This window comes from Solanum verrucosum, unplaced genomic scaffold, assembly GCF_900185275.1.
Source record: "Solanum verrucosum unplaced genomic scaffold, falcon-dt-bn FXZP01000022.1, whole genome shotgun sequence".
Lineage (NCBI taxonomy): Eukaryota > Viridiplantae > Streptophyta > Magnoliopsida > Solanales > Solanaceae > Solanum > Solanum verrucosum.
In genome coordinates, this window is record NW_026020086.1 from 392828 (window position 1) to 406918 (window position 14091).

The window sequence follows — 14091 nt, forward strand, 5'->3', positions numbered from 1 at the left end:
TCGAAAAAAGGTTATGGTTTAGAGAAAGAAAGAGGAAAATGAAAAGATTAAAGGAAATTCGTGGGTTCTGGGGTCCAATCATTATGTGGCAGCGCGTGTAAACAAACATTTAATTATATCTGGTTTATGTGGATACGTCAGCAAATAAGGCTGAGAAAATTAGTAAAAAAAAATGTTCAGGGGGATAATAGGACCCCCGTAAAGTATGAGTGTGTAGTTGGGAATCCAGCTATAGATTGGGGGGGCTTTTGGTCATTTTCTCTAAAAATTCTTTTGAAAATACAACACTACTAAACATAATTACAGGAGAGGGCATCTGCATACGCCTTGATTAGACAGACTTCACTCTCATATATACTAACTTTCAAAATATTACGTATTTTACCACTAATTATGAGTTTTTTTTACTATATATTGAGAAAGATACACTTAGATACATGTATTTTTGTTACCATAAACACTAAAATAGGAAGAGAGGCGAGCGAGATAGGGAGGAAGGCGAATGAGACTTTGTTATATATCTCAGATACCAAATACATAAGAGAGTGGCAAGCGAGATGGGAGAGAGGCAAGGAAGACGAGCAAGATTTGTTATGTACCCTAGATACATGCGAATCCATTTGAATACAATGTATCTAGAACAAATTTCACTGATGTATCCTGAAATAAATGTATTCGGACGTATCTAGACGCACCAAAATCCAGTAATATACATAACATGTGATGCAGAAAAAGAATCTCGAACTCTTTAATTTCTAGAAGTCAATTCAATCAACTTCTATTATTGCATGTAACACCTAATAATGAATCAGATACCTGAGAAAGTCAGCATCCAACTATGTGATGCAGAAAAGGACCAAGAATTTGATCAACTTGGATCAAAACCAGTTTTATATGGCTGAACCAAGACCATCATTATATTATATTCCAAACCATTGAATCCACAATTCTTTGACACCATAATCTTTTGTTAACCACAACTTATAAGTGCATAACCCATTGATTTGATTTATTGAAAAACCCAAACCAACCCAACTTATGTACACCTTTAGTTAGGGGTGTACATGGCCGGGTTGGTTCGGGTTTTTCAAATATCAAACCAAATCATTTGTGTCGGATTTTTAAATTTATAAACCAAATCAAACCAATAAAACTCGGATTTTTCAACCTCGGGTTTTTTCGGGTTGTTTCGAGTTTTTCCGGTAAAGTATTCATACAAACATATAATTTACTTGTATTTCAAATATTTCTTTAGTCCTACCAAAATACAACTATTTAAGATGTTTCTTAAAAATATAATACAATATGATATGATTAATGACACTAAAATATCCAACAAAAATAATAATAATGAAATCGCGTAAAACAAATATTGCAAATTAACAAGTCATAATGAAAATGATCATAATTTAAAAGTACTAAATCATGCTAAAATTAAGTTTAATAAGTATTAGTTACATGACTAAATATTAAAGGAAATTAAAATTAGATTATGTATATATATAATGTCAAATTGGTTTGGTCTCGAGTTGATTTTTTTTAGTTAAAACCAAACCAGCCCTAATATAGTCGGGTTTTTTTTTTTCAAAACCAAACCAAGTCAAACCAAACCACTAATCGGGTTTTTTTCGGGTTGACTCGATTTGCAGTTTGGTTCGGTTTTCGGTTCGGTTTTGTACACCCAACCTTTAATTGTGAATGAAGGAAGTTTTTGGAGAAAAAACAACTAACGTTTAAAAAATAAAAATAAAAAGCTCTTGAGCAACCACCAAACGCTTAAATAACTTAGCCCAATGAGAGAATAAAAAATAAACTGTGGCATACTGCATAAATGTCACTCCAGTTTTCATCAACCCAATCAAATGACTCATTCATGTGCCAAAGATAAAACATACAAAAAGAGAAATCAACTACTCCATCTGCTGTCAAAATTGGTGAACAAAACTACATTTATGAGTACATAATACCAGTAATAATTACTAAATCAACGACGAAACAAAAGGCATTCTGCTGATATCCAATCATCTGTTTGCTCAGACGTTAACCTCTTAATAATCACGTCAGACGTCTATGGTATAAAAATGCCCAGAGGCTGCTCGTGATCATCGATTAGCACCTAAGGGAAGAGTGGAGCTTCTGTTAACATCAAGGTGCCAATTAAAAGAGGTACGCAAGGATCACGGATGCACAACCTGTTCTGGTTAATCATCCAAGTAATAATAAGATCCAGCTGACTTCTGCTCCCTATCCTTGGTTGATTCCAGTTTGTTGATCCTTGGACGGAAATTAGTTGGGTCCCTTCGAAATGTAATGTTCAGATGCTGCACACAATTTGGATAGCACACACATCAATAAGAACACGAATCCAATCAACATATCAGATCAGAATATAAAAGCTAGTGCAGTAAGTCTAAACAACATTTGTTTTGATTGAGAAAATATGTGCTACACGACGAGATAAATCTTGGAGTAATGAATATGTTAGTAAGAGAACTTTTTAAGTAATGACGCAAGATATATGCAGAAGGCTTACTGATAAAAATAAGTTCATTCCAGTCAACAGTGATTGAGGTGCATTTGCAACACAATCTATGGAAGGCGTCCCCTCATATACAATGACTCTATCTGCCAGGTAAGTTGCCATTATAAAGTCATGCTCTACAACAAATGCAGTCTTCTTTGCGTGAAGAATGAATCTCTTGATGACTTTAGAAGCTACAATACGTTGCTCAGAATCAAGATAGGCACTTGGCTCATCGATCAGATATATATCAGCGGGCTGCACGGAGTTAAGTGAGTAAGTTAGGTTACAATTTATAAATACATCACTAGAGTAAACATGAGTGCAATAGTCTTCATATGATTCCATTGCAGACAAACTTGGCTCTTCATCTACCCTTCACTATAAATAGTACCCCTATCTAAATGGCTTTAGAGTAACGTGATAAAACATATTTTTTGCAACATGTTTATAACTGTGCAGTAAGAAACACAGATTTTCAATGATATTATAGCACATGGTTAGACTTATTTATAAATAACAAAATGGAGGCAGAGAAGCAGCAAGATGCAATACGGATATTAACTACCCAACGCAACCCACGATGCAAATAGAAATTTCTAGCTGGTTTTGTCAATTAACTTGGCAAAACCCTCAACATGACACCCTACACTAGGGAAGAAATAAAAACAACCTTAAAAAAAATGTTAAAGCATCAAACAAACAGATGGAGAGACCATTTGCATTGTTGGATCAGATACCTTTACATTGCAATAAGAGCTAACTTGAGGAAATTTCATTAATAGAGTACCAAGAAGGTACTGCAAAATACAGAAAAACACATTAACAAGGCTGTTACAGCTCCACCTCTAATATATCCAAATTAGGATAGCTAACATTTGCAAGGCCATTCCGCAAAAGTAGGATACAATAAAGTAAAATAAAGAGAAGGAAAAAAAAAAAAAAAAAATACTAACGGAAAAAGAGGCCCAGTATCTGTCATAGAGAGCCAAAAAAAGAAAAAAGAAGGCAGACTACTGCAATTTTCTACTTTTGGTGTACAGAACATTGTATACAAAATGTTGAACAGTTGGTAGATCTTTTAGGATTACTATAACTACTTTCTTGTTTTAGCTTGTTGCCACCTTTTTTGAGGTCTCCCCGCATACCTTAATGCTGAGGAATACAACATTACCAGTTTTTCAAAAAAAAAAAAAAAAGATCATGTTTGATTGGACCAAGACATCTACCAGATCAATGTACAAAACAACCAAAGCAGCAGTTCTACAGAATGGGAGAAAATTACCTTTCCAAGGCACAGGGCTAAGGCAACTCTTTGCAACTCACCACCAGAAAGATTCACAACTTCTTGGTCCATCAATTGCTCAATTTGGAGAGGCTTCATCACATCTGAACAAAACTGGGGGTGTTGATAAGAATCACGTATTTTTTGATGTAGCAAATGCCTCACAGTGGATTGAAATTTTGGACTAATTTTCTGGGGCTTGTATGAAACATTGAACTCTGGTATGTCAATATCAGATCCTTCCACCACGTCAGGCTTTAATAGACCAGCCTGCAGTATACAGAAACACAAGTGGAAGAGTCATTGTAACACAGAAGACTGTAAACAGCAGCAATTTCAGACATGACGTATTTGTGAAACAAACATACCAGCATGCGAATGAAGGTAGTCTTCCCAGTCCCATTCTCACCAAGCATCACAACAATCTGTGAATCAGTAAATTCACCCTCGGCAACCTTAAGCTTGAAATTACCCTGAGTCTTTGTCATGGTTGGATATTTGTAACGTGCATATGATTCAATTTCCTCAGCAGCCTCTTGTGGGGTCTCAGCAACCTAAGAAAATGTTATCGTTCAGATAATATTTTTGCCATGACATGTGGGTAATACAAAAATCTGAGTCCTACCTTAAAAGTAAGAGACTCGTCACGGAAACGTAGATTTTCTGTAGGCACAAACCCAGCCAAAAATATATTAATTCCTTCCCTGACTGAGAAGGGTAGGGTCACAACTCCATATGCACCAGGCTTCCCATATAAGCAGCAAATGAAATCCGACAAATAATCAAGCACACTAAGATCATGCTCCACAACGATGACATAGCTGAAACATTGAAGATCATTTCAGTATGCGGACTAATAAATAAAATTCTTGATTGTTGAAAAGTCAGAAGAGAATGGACTAGAACCTATTTGGTCGAAGCAAGGATCTGACAACTTGGGCAGCTTTAAGCCTTTGCTTCACATCAAGGTAACTTGAAGGCTCATCAAACATGTATATCTCTGCATTTTGTATTGCAACAACAGCAATAGCAAACCTCTGAAGCTCTCCACCAGATAGATCACCTACATTACGATCCAAAACCTGATTCAGCTCTAGATCAACACAGAGTTTTTCCTTCACGTCTCTCTCATCTTTTTGGTCAAGCACTTGTCCAACGTTTCCTTGAACTGCCTTTGGAATATGATCGACATACTGAGGCTTGATAATTGCCTGTTTGAAGAAAGGTTCAAATTACAAATGAGTAAAATACTACATGGTCAAGAGCAAAGGTGATTAGACGCAACAAATAACGAGGTAAAGAAAAAAATACATCTTTTTTTTAAAAATAAGGTAACTAGTAAGAAAAAAAAATATCTTGACGTAGAATGGGGTGATGAATTTTAAAATTTAAGTTGCTCAACAATTCTTTGAATGATGCATTCAATCATTATCTTGGAGCAGTTGAGTATCCTTAATTACTCGGAACGGCAATGGCCTACTGAATATTTTATTCAGATGTAGCGGGTGGTCTTGCTGCTCCTAGTAGAAAAAAGGATATGCCAGAATTCTACACAAGTTACGGACACTGCCGTACTACAATCGAAAATCATAAGAGGTATAGTTACGACATAGAGTTAGGTGAATAACTAGTAATGATTTGACCAATCACAATGGTACAGAAAAAGAAAAACCTTTTCTGGAGAGTTACAATGCTCTCCCAGTCAGACAACTAAATCCATTGTGCTGTAAATGTTTTGTTTATTCAAACATTACGCTGGTACCCCCCCCCCCCCCGATTAAAAGGAGCAAGAGGCATTATGTATATCCAAAGGTGAGTGATACACACAAAGAAACCAACTCAAAAGACGGGACATTTAGGAGAGCTGAAACACTTAATCAGAAGTCACCTTTAAGTTATCTTCCAGAATGCGAGTGAAGTAGTTCTGCAGTTCGGATCCTCGAAAGTGAGTCAAGATTTCTTGCCAATCAGGAGGGTTCTGCCACAGAAGGATTAAAGAAAGCATAAGCAAGTTGTATGGACATGAATTGACTAGTGATGGCAAAAGAGTAGTACTGTGAAGCGCCCCAAGTTTGGTTTCAATTTTCCAGCCAAAACTTTTAGGGCAGTTGACTTTCCAATTCCATTTGTGCCAACCAGACCAAGAACCTGTCCTGGCCTAGGGACAGGTAACCTGCAACAATGTTTCAAGAAATAACTTTATAAACAGATATTTGATTAGCAAAAGACTTCTCAAGAAGAGCTGCAGCTTAAACAGACCTGTGCAATTTGAAAGTGTTGGGACCATAACGATGGGTTGTATCCTTATCTAGATCTTTTGGCAGATTGATGATCTGAATTGCTTCAAATGGGCATTTCTGTATTAACAAATAAATTATCAGTCAGCCAGCATAATGATCAATCTGCAGCAAAATGTATCCCCACATTTGCGATATATACAAACCTTTACACAAATACCACATCCAATACACAGCTCTTCTGAGATGAAAGCAATCTTCGAGCCTACAGTGACCTCTATACATAACTTACCTGCAAAACGAAAGCATAATTGACTGAAGAAGACATATCTTAACGTTACCATATAATGAAAATACGCAAACATATTTCCCTGATATACGAAGTAATACTACAATCAGTTATACATACTCCATAAATTGATTATTTGATTTGTCAGTCAATCAACTACACCTCGATCCCAAGGATTGAAACACAACTACATCTCAGTCCTAAATAGGGGTCGACTACATGAGACTTCCACAACCCCACTCCACTTTGACCCATTTCATTCAAATTCTAGATAACTTTCCGTAATCAGAAGTTCTCTTATCTTACATGCATCCCTAAATGATGTAAACGTATTTAATTCAACTAAAAAGAACCTAGTGTAAATGTAAGAACAAGGACTAAACCTTGATCCCTATAAGCTGTGGTATAATCTAAACGGACACATGCTTCCTCTGTTCTATTCTTCAACAAAACACATTGATTCAGAGAGCCTCGCCCCCCTATTAATACTTCAATTATCAAGAAAGAATGAATTAAATGAAGAAATAAAGAACAGTTTACCACCCAACATAATAGTCTATTTTTTCTCTGTTACAATAATAATGAATAGATGGTGAACAGTAGGTTCATTTGGAATTTCGCCCATATAGCCATGGTTGATCTTGTGCATACCTATAAAGACCCAATACACCAAAATTCTTACTCCTGTTTTTCCTGAGACCTAATATTTCTGCTACTGCACATCAGGAAATACAACCCCTTGGTTAAAAAAGCCATTTTATCCTCGTCCTCACAAACAACAAGGAGATTCCATCCGTAGCTACCTTGCCATGATGAAAACTCTACCTTGCCAAGTCTTTGCAGCCACATTCTACTTTCCCTACAATGACTCCAGCACAACCTCAAAGTAACAGAGGAAGCTTTTCAGCGCCCTTGTTTCTTTTTACCTTTTTTTTCTAGGTTTATTGGTATTTAGGGGCAATTGTAATGCATGCCTATCCACAGAAAACTACATGGTAGGACATCTACTTTCTATTCATTTATAGATATAATAATAGATATAGGCAAAATTCAAGAATAAAGGTTAAATAAAATACCAAAAGACCACAGAATTCACTGAACGTATTAACAGAACTGTCCGCTCCACTAGGCTGAATTCATTATACACATAAAGCTAAAATCTATAGTCCAGACGACAATATATACTTAAAAATCAGAAATACTAGTTAAAATGTCATCAACTTCCAACACAAAACCTCCTTTTAAGCCCAATAGCTCATATCAATCATATACTCCTTAAGAGTAGTAAATATATCCCCTTCTTTACTCAATCATTCAAAGCTCAAAACATTAAATGGATAAACATGTTGTTGAAAATACCAATAGACATAATACATGATACAGACAAGAGGGGTTGCTCAGATAGTATATGTCCATTATATGCTTAACTTGTGGCCGTTAAAACGGGGGAAAAGTAGAAAGGTACATATGTATAAAAAGGATCCGATCCTCACCTAATAGCTTACATGTTGCCAATATGGCTCGAATGTGTTAATGGGTTGTTTATAAATATTGTATCACTTGATTTGTATAGTGTAGCTACTACATCTTATTATGTAAGGCTAAAACCTCTAACCTTAAGGTTGTGCATTCGACTCACCAACGAAGTAAAACTTGGAAGTTCCTAGGGAGGGGGTTAAAAAAGACATACATGATACAACTTTAACCTATAAATTCACATAGAAAAACACAATCTTGTTATATTAATAGCCCAAAATACACAAACTAAACAAAAAAAAGACAAATTTTAGCACAAATAAATCTGAAAATTTTCACAACAAACCAAAAACAAAGATTTGGCATAAGGAAATCGAAGATTATACCAGTTTTAACAACTGGGCAGCTCTTCTTGCATTCTTGGCGGCACTTCTTCGGCTTGCACTTGTCGGCGCTAACGATGGCGATACGCGTCAATCTATCCGACATGATGTCTCTATTTCACCGATCTGAATCCCAAATCCCTAAATTTCACCCAAAAAATGAAAAAATATTGAAATTGAATGGGAAAATTGCAGATTTGTTAGAGAGAGAAAGGAAAAATTATACCCTAAGAGAGAGAAAGGAGAGGAGTGTGGGTGGCACGGCTGTAATGGACACTTCAGCCCTAACAACGCTGGGGATAGCCGCCGATATCAATACTTTATATTTTTCTTAATTTTTATTTATAATGTATACTAGGTAAATTACCCGGAACTATTTTATTAAGCTTACATATGATCATTCGGTAATATTCATATCTTCAATACATACACTACATTGTTAAAGAACATTTTATCTTAAGGCAAAGCGTTCCTCTGACGTTTATAAAAATAGTTGGTCAGAAGTAATAAAATTTGCTAAATTCCAAAAAGTTATAAAGAACAACATCTAACGTTAAAGAAGAAATCAAAAAGCCTCGAACAACAACACTCCCAAAGTGGAACATCACGTCCATACAAGAACATAATTAAATAAACTCAAATAGAAGACCTTCAACTCCTTTCTTATGAACCTTCATCGATCTGATTTTATTATAGTATGATGTATCATGTATAGGTTAAAAATGACCCTAAAACTGTTAGTATCATAAATGTTTTTCTTCATTGTCTTAGAATAGTCATTATTATTGCTTATGTTTCATATCACCGGCCCCAACTTATTTGGAATTGAATCATAGTTATTGTTATGGTTATAGTATGTAGATACAAAGAATTAACACAATTATCAACCAAGCAATAGGTGACATCTGAATGGAACTGTTCACAACTGGATATTCTAAATCAGAATTTTGACACATAACATATTAAAATCTCACGGCATAATTTTGTGAGCACTTGAACTCGCAAAAATCCACAAATAATAATAAAGGCAACCTTACTTTCCTAGTAATCAAGAAGAAAAAGGCATGTTGCTTAACATATTTTTCAAAAAGATAGTCTATCATACTATATCCAAGTTTACAGTTCACAATTTAATTAAAATAATCCAAAAGAAAGAGTTGTTACTTTTATAAAATAAAACAAAAAACTTAATCGAAATAAAGAGTTATCACTACAGTAAAAATGATCTTTAACAGCAATTAATAGCTTAATTATCGCTAAATATGCATTTTTAGAGGCAATTGTTGCTCTCTATAAATGTCCCTAAAATTTACAACAACATTGAATCTAATGACAATTAATTAATGTCAGTAAAGGCTCTAGCACACTTTGTTAATTTGCATATTTATTGCCGATAAAAATTATTTTCGTTATAGTGTATTTTGGACATTTGTTAGTTTCAATAAAATTGGATCTCTTATTATGCCCAAAAAGAAAAGACGAAGAAATATGATAAACTACTTAACTTGCAACAAAAGAAGTGGACTGATTTTGTCTATACTAATATTCTAGGAATAGTGCAATGACATACGAATTGTTTGTACATAAGAAAAAACAATCAAAATAATATACTAATTGTGGCAAACAAGAGAGCAATCTATTTAGTTCTTTTAACAAACATCATCATTGGTTCCATATTTGTTGTTGTGTGCTATCAAATATAGCACAACCCACAAGCAATTTTCCCAAAAGGTATATGAAAAAACCTATATAAAGGGACAAAAGAGAGGATAAATTTTCAATTATCCCCACTAAAATTTTTAACAGAGTTCAAAAAAATCACCAAAATAGCAAATAGAAATTGCTATAGAAACATGAATCACTAATTAAGCTTCATGAAATTTGAGGAAGAAAACTTTGAGGAAAGAAACACACTTCATAAGAAATTTAATTAATGTATTTGAATTCGGCTCCCCTATAGAAAAAAAAAACATAGAAATTAAAGTTTTATTTACTAAAGAACCAAATATAATGAATTCAGCCATTTCAACAGCGTTATGAGTTGTGGAATGAAAGGTGCAAGAGTAGTAATGTCGCATTGAAATCAAAATCAAAATTCTTTATTTATATGAAGAAATCTATAGAAAGGGACAAAAGAAAAGATTATTTTTCAATTATCTTTGCTGAAATTTTAAACAGAGTTAAAAAAAAGTCACCGAAATAGCAAAAAGAAATTGCCATAATTACAAGATCACTATGACTTATAGTGAAGATTTAGCTCCATGAAATAGGGAAGAAAACTTTGAGGAATGGAACAAACTTCATAAGAAGCTTAATTAATGTATTTGAATTCGACTACCCTACAACGGGGAAAAACCTACAAATAATAGTGGCAGAAAATCCCTCTATTTATAGAGAACAAATGATATAGTGAACAAATGCTTATTGTGTCTTATCGAAAAAGTTACAACCCTTCGGAAAGGTCACAACCTTTTATTAAAGTTACAATTTTTCATAGAAGTCGCAACTCTTCATAAAAGTCACAACTTTTCATAAAATTCACAAATTTTGATATAAAAGTTGCAACTCTTTATAAAAGTCACAACGTTTCATGAAAGGGAAAGGCTAGTTTTGAAAATAAATAAATTTAAAGGGAATTCTGGCTTGTGATGGCGCTACGTAGGTGGGCCTAGGGTTCTCTTTTATATATATAGATATATATATATGATTAGGAAAAAACATTTAAAGTAAGTACTTAATTTAAAAAAAATAAGTAACTTATTATTTTTTTTATACATATATACGTGTTATAAAACTATATAATTTTGCTACGTTTTGTAATTATTAAGAACTATTGTTATAATAAAGAATAATGAGAAAGTAATATATGTAGTTAAGATAATTTTTTGACAATTTCTTCGAATAAAATATATTGAATTTTATGTTCGGATACTTTCAACTAGTTTCCTACTCTTAATGGATTGTTTTACACTAATTCGGCTTATTATTTCTTCATCCATGTTAAATTCTTCGAGATGGACTAACACATAATGTGACTTCAAAAATTATATTTACCAAATAAAAAAAATTAGAATTGGTTTTTGGCAATATCAAAGACTATACATGACTTCTTTCATATCTTTTCTTCATCATCGTGTCATTATTGTACATTAACTGAGTAAATCGTTTATGATACTTTATTTGGACGCGTCAAAGTTTATTATGTGTTGGATTTTCTTTGTCATTTCTTACAATTCAAATTCACCCCTCTTCTTTGGAGTCGATCTCATTATTCTTCTATGAACCTACTATTTATTATCACCGTATAATCTTTTCTATCTCATTTTTCACCCCATTTAAACTATGACATATTAAGCTAAATCGTAACCACAATTATTTCATCGATAACGTTTATATGTATCCATAACAACTATCTCATTTCACATCTATTTATCCTCACAACCTGATATTTCTTACAAAAAATTATACATATCAAATGGCATCTTCTAATCCATGTCACTACAAGCTTAACACTATTGGAGCTTTCGATCGCATCTCAAAAAAGGTGGTGCCGGAGGAAGTGGTTGTCTTCAAGAACAAAATTATAATCTCAGTTGCTCAAGTACTGCATTCGAATGTGAGTTTGCGATTTTCATGTTGAGTCTTCGCCTAACATGAGATTTGAATCTCTGTCCACAATAAATTAAGATAGATTCGTAGGTATTAACTCAAACACACACATGAACATCCAACTTTACTCATATATTATCTCATATTGCAAGTCTTTGATAACATCTCTGCATAGTACTAAGAGTAGACATCTATCGGGAGGTCAATCATTTAGTCGATATGCTAATTTAATAAACACGTTCCTCATTTTGAAGAATACCAATGGTGGTAATGCTACATTATATCGAGCCCACCAAATATGTACCTCATGTTTTCGATAAAGATCATTCTGGCACAATTTTGTCAAGTAAAATCTCATCTTATAACTATACTTTTTCAATTCATGCAAATAAATAAAACACATATTCTTTTTATAAAAAAAGCTACTGACAATTATTTTTTTATTTTTAATGCTTAATGCAATAAAATTAGTGTAAAAAAGTGTGTGAGAAAATTACCTTTACATTGGTGTGGAATAAAAATAATATCACAATTTGGTATAAACAATATGAATTACTAATCTAAAAATTAAAAAACATATGAAACTAAAAATGTAATTTATCTTGTGACATAAACAATTCATGGATTGCTAATTTCCTGATAGAAATTGAAATCATATTTATTTCAGGTTAACTAATATAAACATGAAAGAGTTATTTTTCTTTTATTTATTTTAGTCTTTCTTAAAATTAAAATCATCAATTCACGCGCCAAATATGCATGTAAATTCAATCGTATGAATGCCACACATGCTCAATCAACAAGCAGAACGGTTACAAGAGTGAGTTTTTTTTCTTCTTTTATTTACTTTAGTCATTCTTAAAATTAAAATCATCAATTTACACGGTAAAAATACGTGTGTGTAAATCACACATTTTGTCCAGTTCAATCATATCAATGTCATATACATAAGTTCGATTGACCATATAAAATATTAAAAATCCTAAATTTTGTAATATTTAAGTATTCAATTGACAAATTGAAAAAATACAAAAATCTAATTAATAATCCGAACCAAATATAAGATATCCGAGCTTATTCCAACCCCCTTTTTCTTACTTTGTTCCAATGTTTCATGTTCTTGTACTCTTGTAAGCGACCACACAAGTTATATTTGCGAGGCAAAGACTCATTTTTTATCAATTGCCCTAAAACCCTTTCCTTAATATATGCTAGAACCAGAAACAAAAACCAGGCTGCTGCAAAACCCTAGCACCTCTTCTCCCTCAGCAGCAGCTGCTCTGTTACTAGCCTTCAAGCCTAGGCAGGTAGTTCTAGCAGAGTCATCAAAATCCAATCTTGTTATGGCTAAGAAGGAGCAGAATCAAGAAAACACGTTTGGTTTACAACAATCTATACTCCATTATCTTAACCTCAATGGTTTCTCCAAAACCCTCAAATACTTTCTTAAAGAAACTCAAACTGAGGTTTGTTTTTCTTTTATATCCCCTTTTTTATTTTATAAAAATGTGATTTTTATCCAAGATTTTTAGAACCTGTCATGTTATATGTTTATTACTGTTGTTTGGAGCTAATGGGTGGAATTATTTAAGCTTTTTTTTGCCTCTGCCTAGGAAGTTCCACCCTTTTTACTCCATTGGTGACTCGAACTTGTAACCTTAAGGTTTGAGGTTGAGGTGGAGGTGGAGGGGGCTTACCATTCCAGCTACCCCTCTTGTCTTTAATGTTTCGTATATTCCTAACTTTGCAATAAGATTTATGTATACAAAAGATGCAGGGAAGTATTACAGGTCACATGATTTTTATAGTTAGAAGTAACACTTGTCAAATAGTAGCAATGTGGTAGAAATATGGAGCAAGGGAGTATAATTCTTGGGTAATCGAGTAGGAATAAAAATTATAACTCTGGTTTGATGGAGCTTGTGGGATGCTGTATAAACTGCACTTTTCAGCTATGTTTATACTATATATCTTATCTTTGATGAATTGCATTTTGTTGATCTAAGTAGGATGGTTGGTTTTCCTTGTCTAACCAAAATAAGGGGGAGTGTTTGGTTTCATTGGGAAGAAGTTGAGTGTATGGTGAAAAGTCTTGGTAGAATCTGAATATGTTTTATTGACTCATAGGAATAAGTGACGGAAGATATGAAATAGGGGCGAGGGGATTAATAAGTTAAACTAGGAGGTTGCCAAAACAATGATTTCCTCTTAAACTAGAGAGCATTTGTTCTTTCTTATCTAATATCCCATGCAGAAAAAAGTCTTCAACAAGAGCTTGTTGTTTTGGCTTG

The 14091-nt window shown here is 33.6% G+C and overlaps 2 protein-coding genes across 4 annotated transcripts in view; one reads left to right on the forward strand and one right to left on the reverse strand.

Annotated features, from left to right (window-relative positions):
• Positions 1 to 1896: 1896 nt before the first annotated feature.
• Positions 1897 to 8536, reverse strand: LOC125824293 (ABC transporter E family member 2). 2 transcript variants are annotated; one of them, XM_049503641.1, is made up of 12 exons: positions 8195 to 8536; positions 6250 to 6335; positions 6066 to 6163; positions 5862 to 5979; positions 5695 to 5784; positions 4713 to 5017; positions 4432 to 4627; positions 4175 to 4360; positions 3807 to 4076; positions 2534 to 2779; positions 2193 to 2321; positions 1897 to 2116 (listed from the first exon to the last, which is right to left on the reverse strand). In XM_049503641.1, the coding sequence occupies exons 1-11, from the start codon at positions 8295 to 8297 to the stop codon at positions 2202 to 2204; spliced, it is 1818 nt and encodes a 605-aa protein (XP_049359598.1). In that variant the 5' UTR covers positions 8298 to 8536; the 3' UTR covers positions 1897 to 2116; positions 2193 to 2201. The 2 variants fall into 2 exon arrangements, with proteins under 2 accessions (XP_049359598.1, XP_049359597.1); XM_049503640.1 differs by having other exon boundaries at positions 1897 to 2321; positions 8195 to 8332; positions 8418 to 8498.
• Positions 8537 to 12947: 4411 nt separating this feature from the next.
• Positions 12948 to 14091, forward strand: part of LOC125824606 (suppressor protein SRP40) — a 63508-nt gene continuing 62364 nt past the window's right edge. The window contains exon 1 of one of the 2 annotated variants that reach the window (XM_049504010.1): positions 12948 to 13266. In XM_049504010.1, coding sequence (XP_049359967.1) covers positions 13009 to 13266 — 258 coding nt within the window. In that variant the 5' untranslated portion in view covers positions 12948 to 13008. The remainder of the gene's footprint in view (positions 13267 to 14091) is intronic. The other variant, XM_049504011.1, reaches the window with a different exon arrangement.

Excerpts from the sequence above, each read along its gene's own strand:
- LOC125824293 (XM_049503641.1), bottom strand. The coding sequence starts at position 8,297 with ATGTCGGATAGATTGACGCGTATCGCCATCGTTAGCGCCGACAAGTGC. Across the intron at positions 6,336-8,194 it reads CTGCCCAGTTGTTAAAACTG|GTAAGTTATGTATAGAGGTC; the intron begins GTATAATCTTCG and ends TTCGTTTTGCAG. Across the intron at positions 2,322-2,533 it reads GAATGAACTTATTTTTATCA|CATCTGAACATTACATTTCG; the intron begins GTAAGCCTTCTG and ends AATTGTGTGCAG.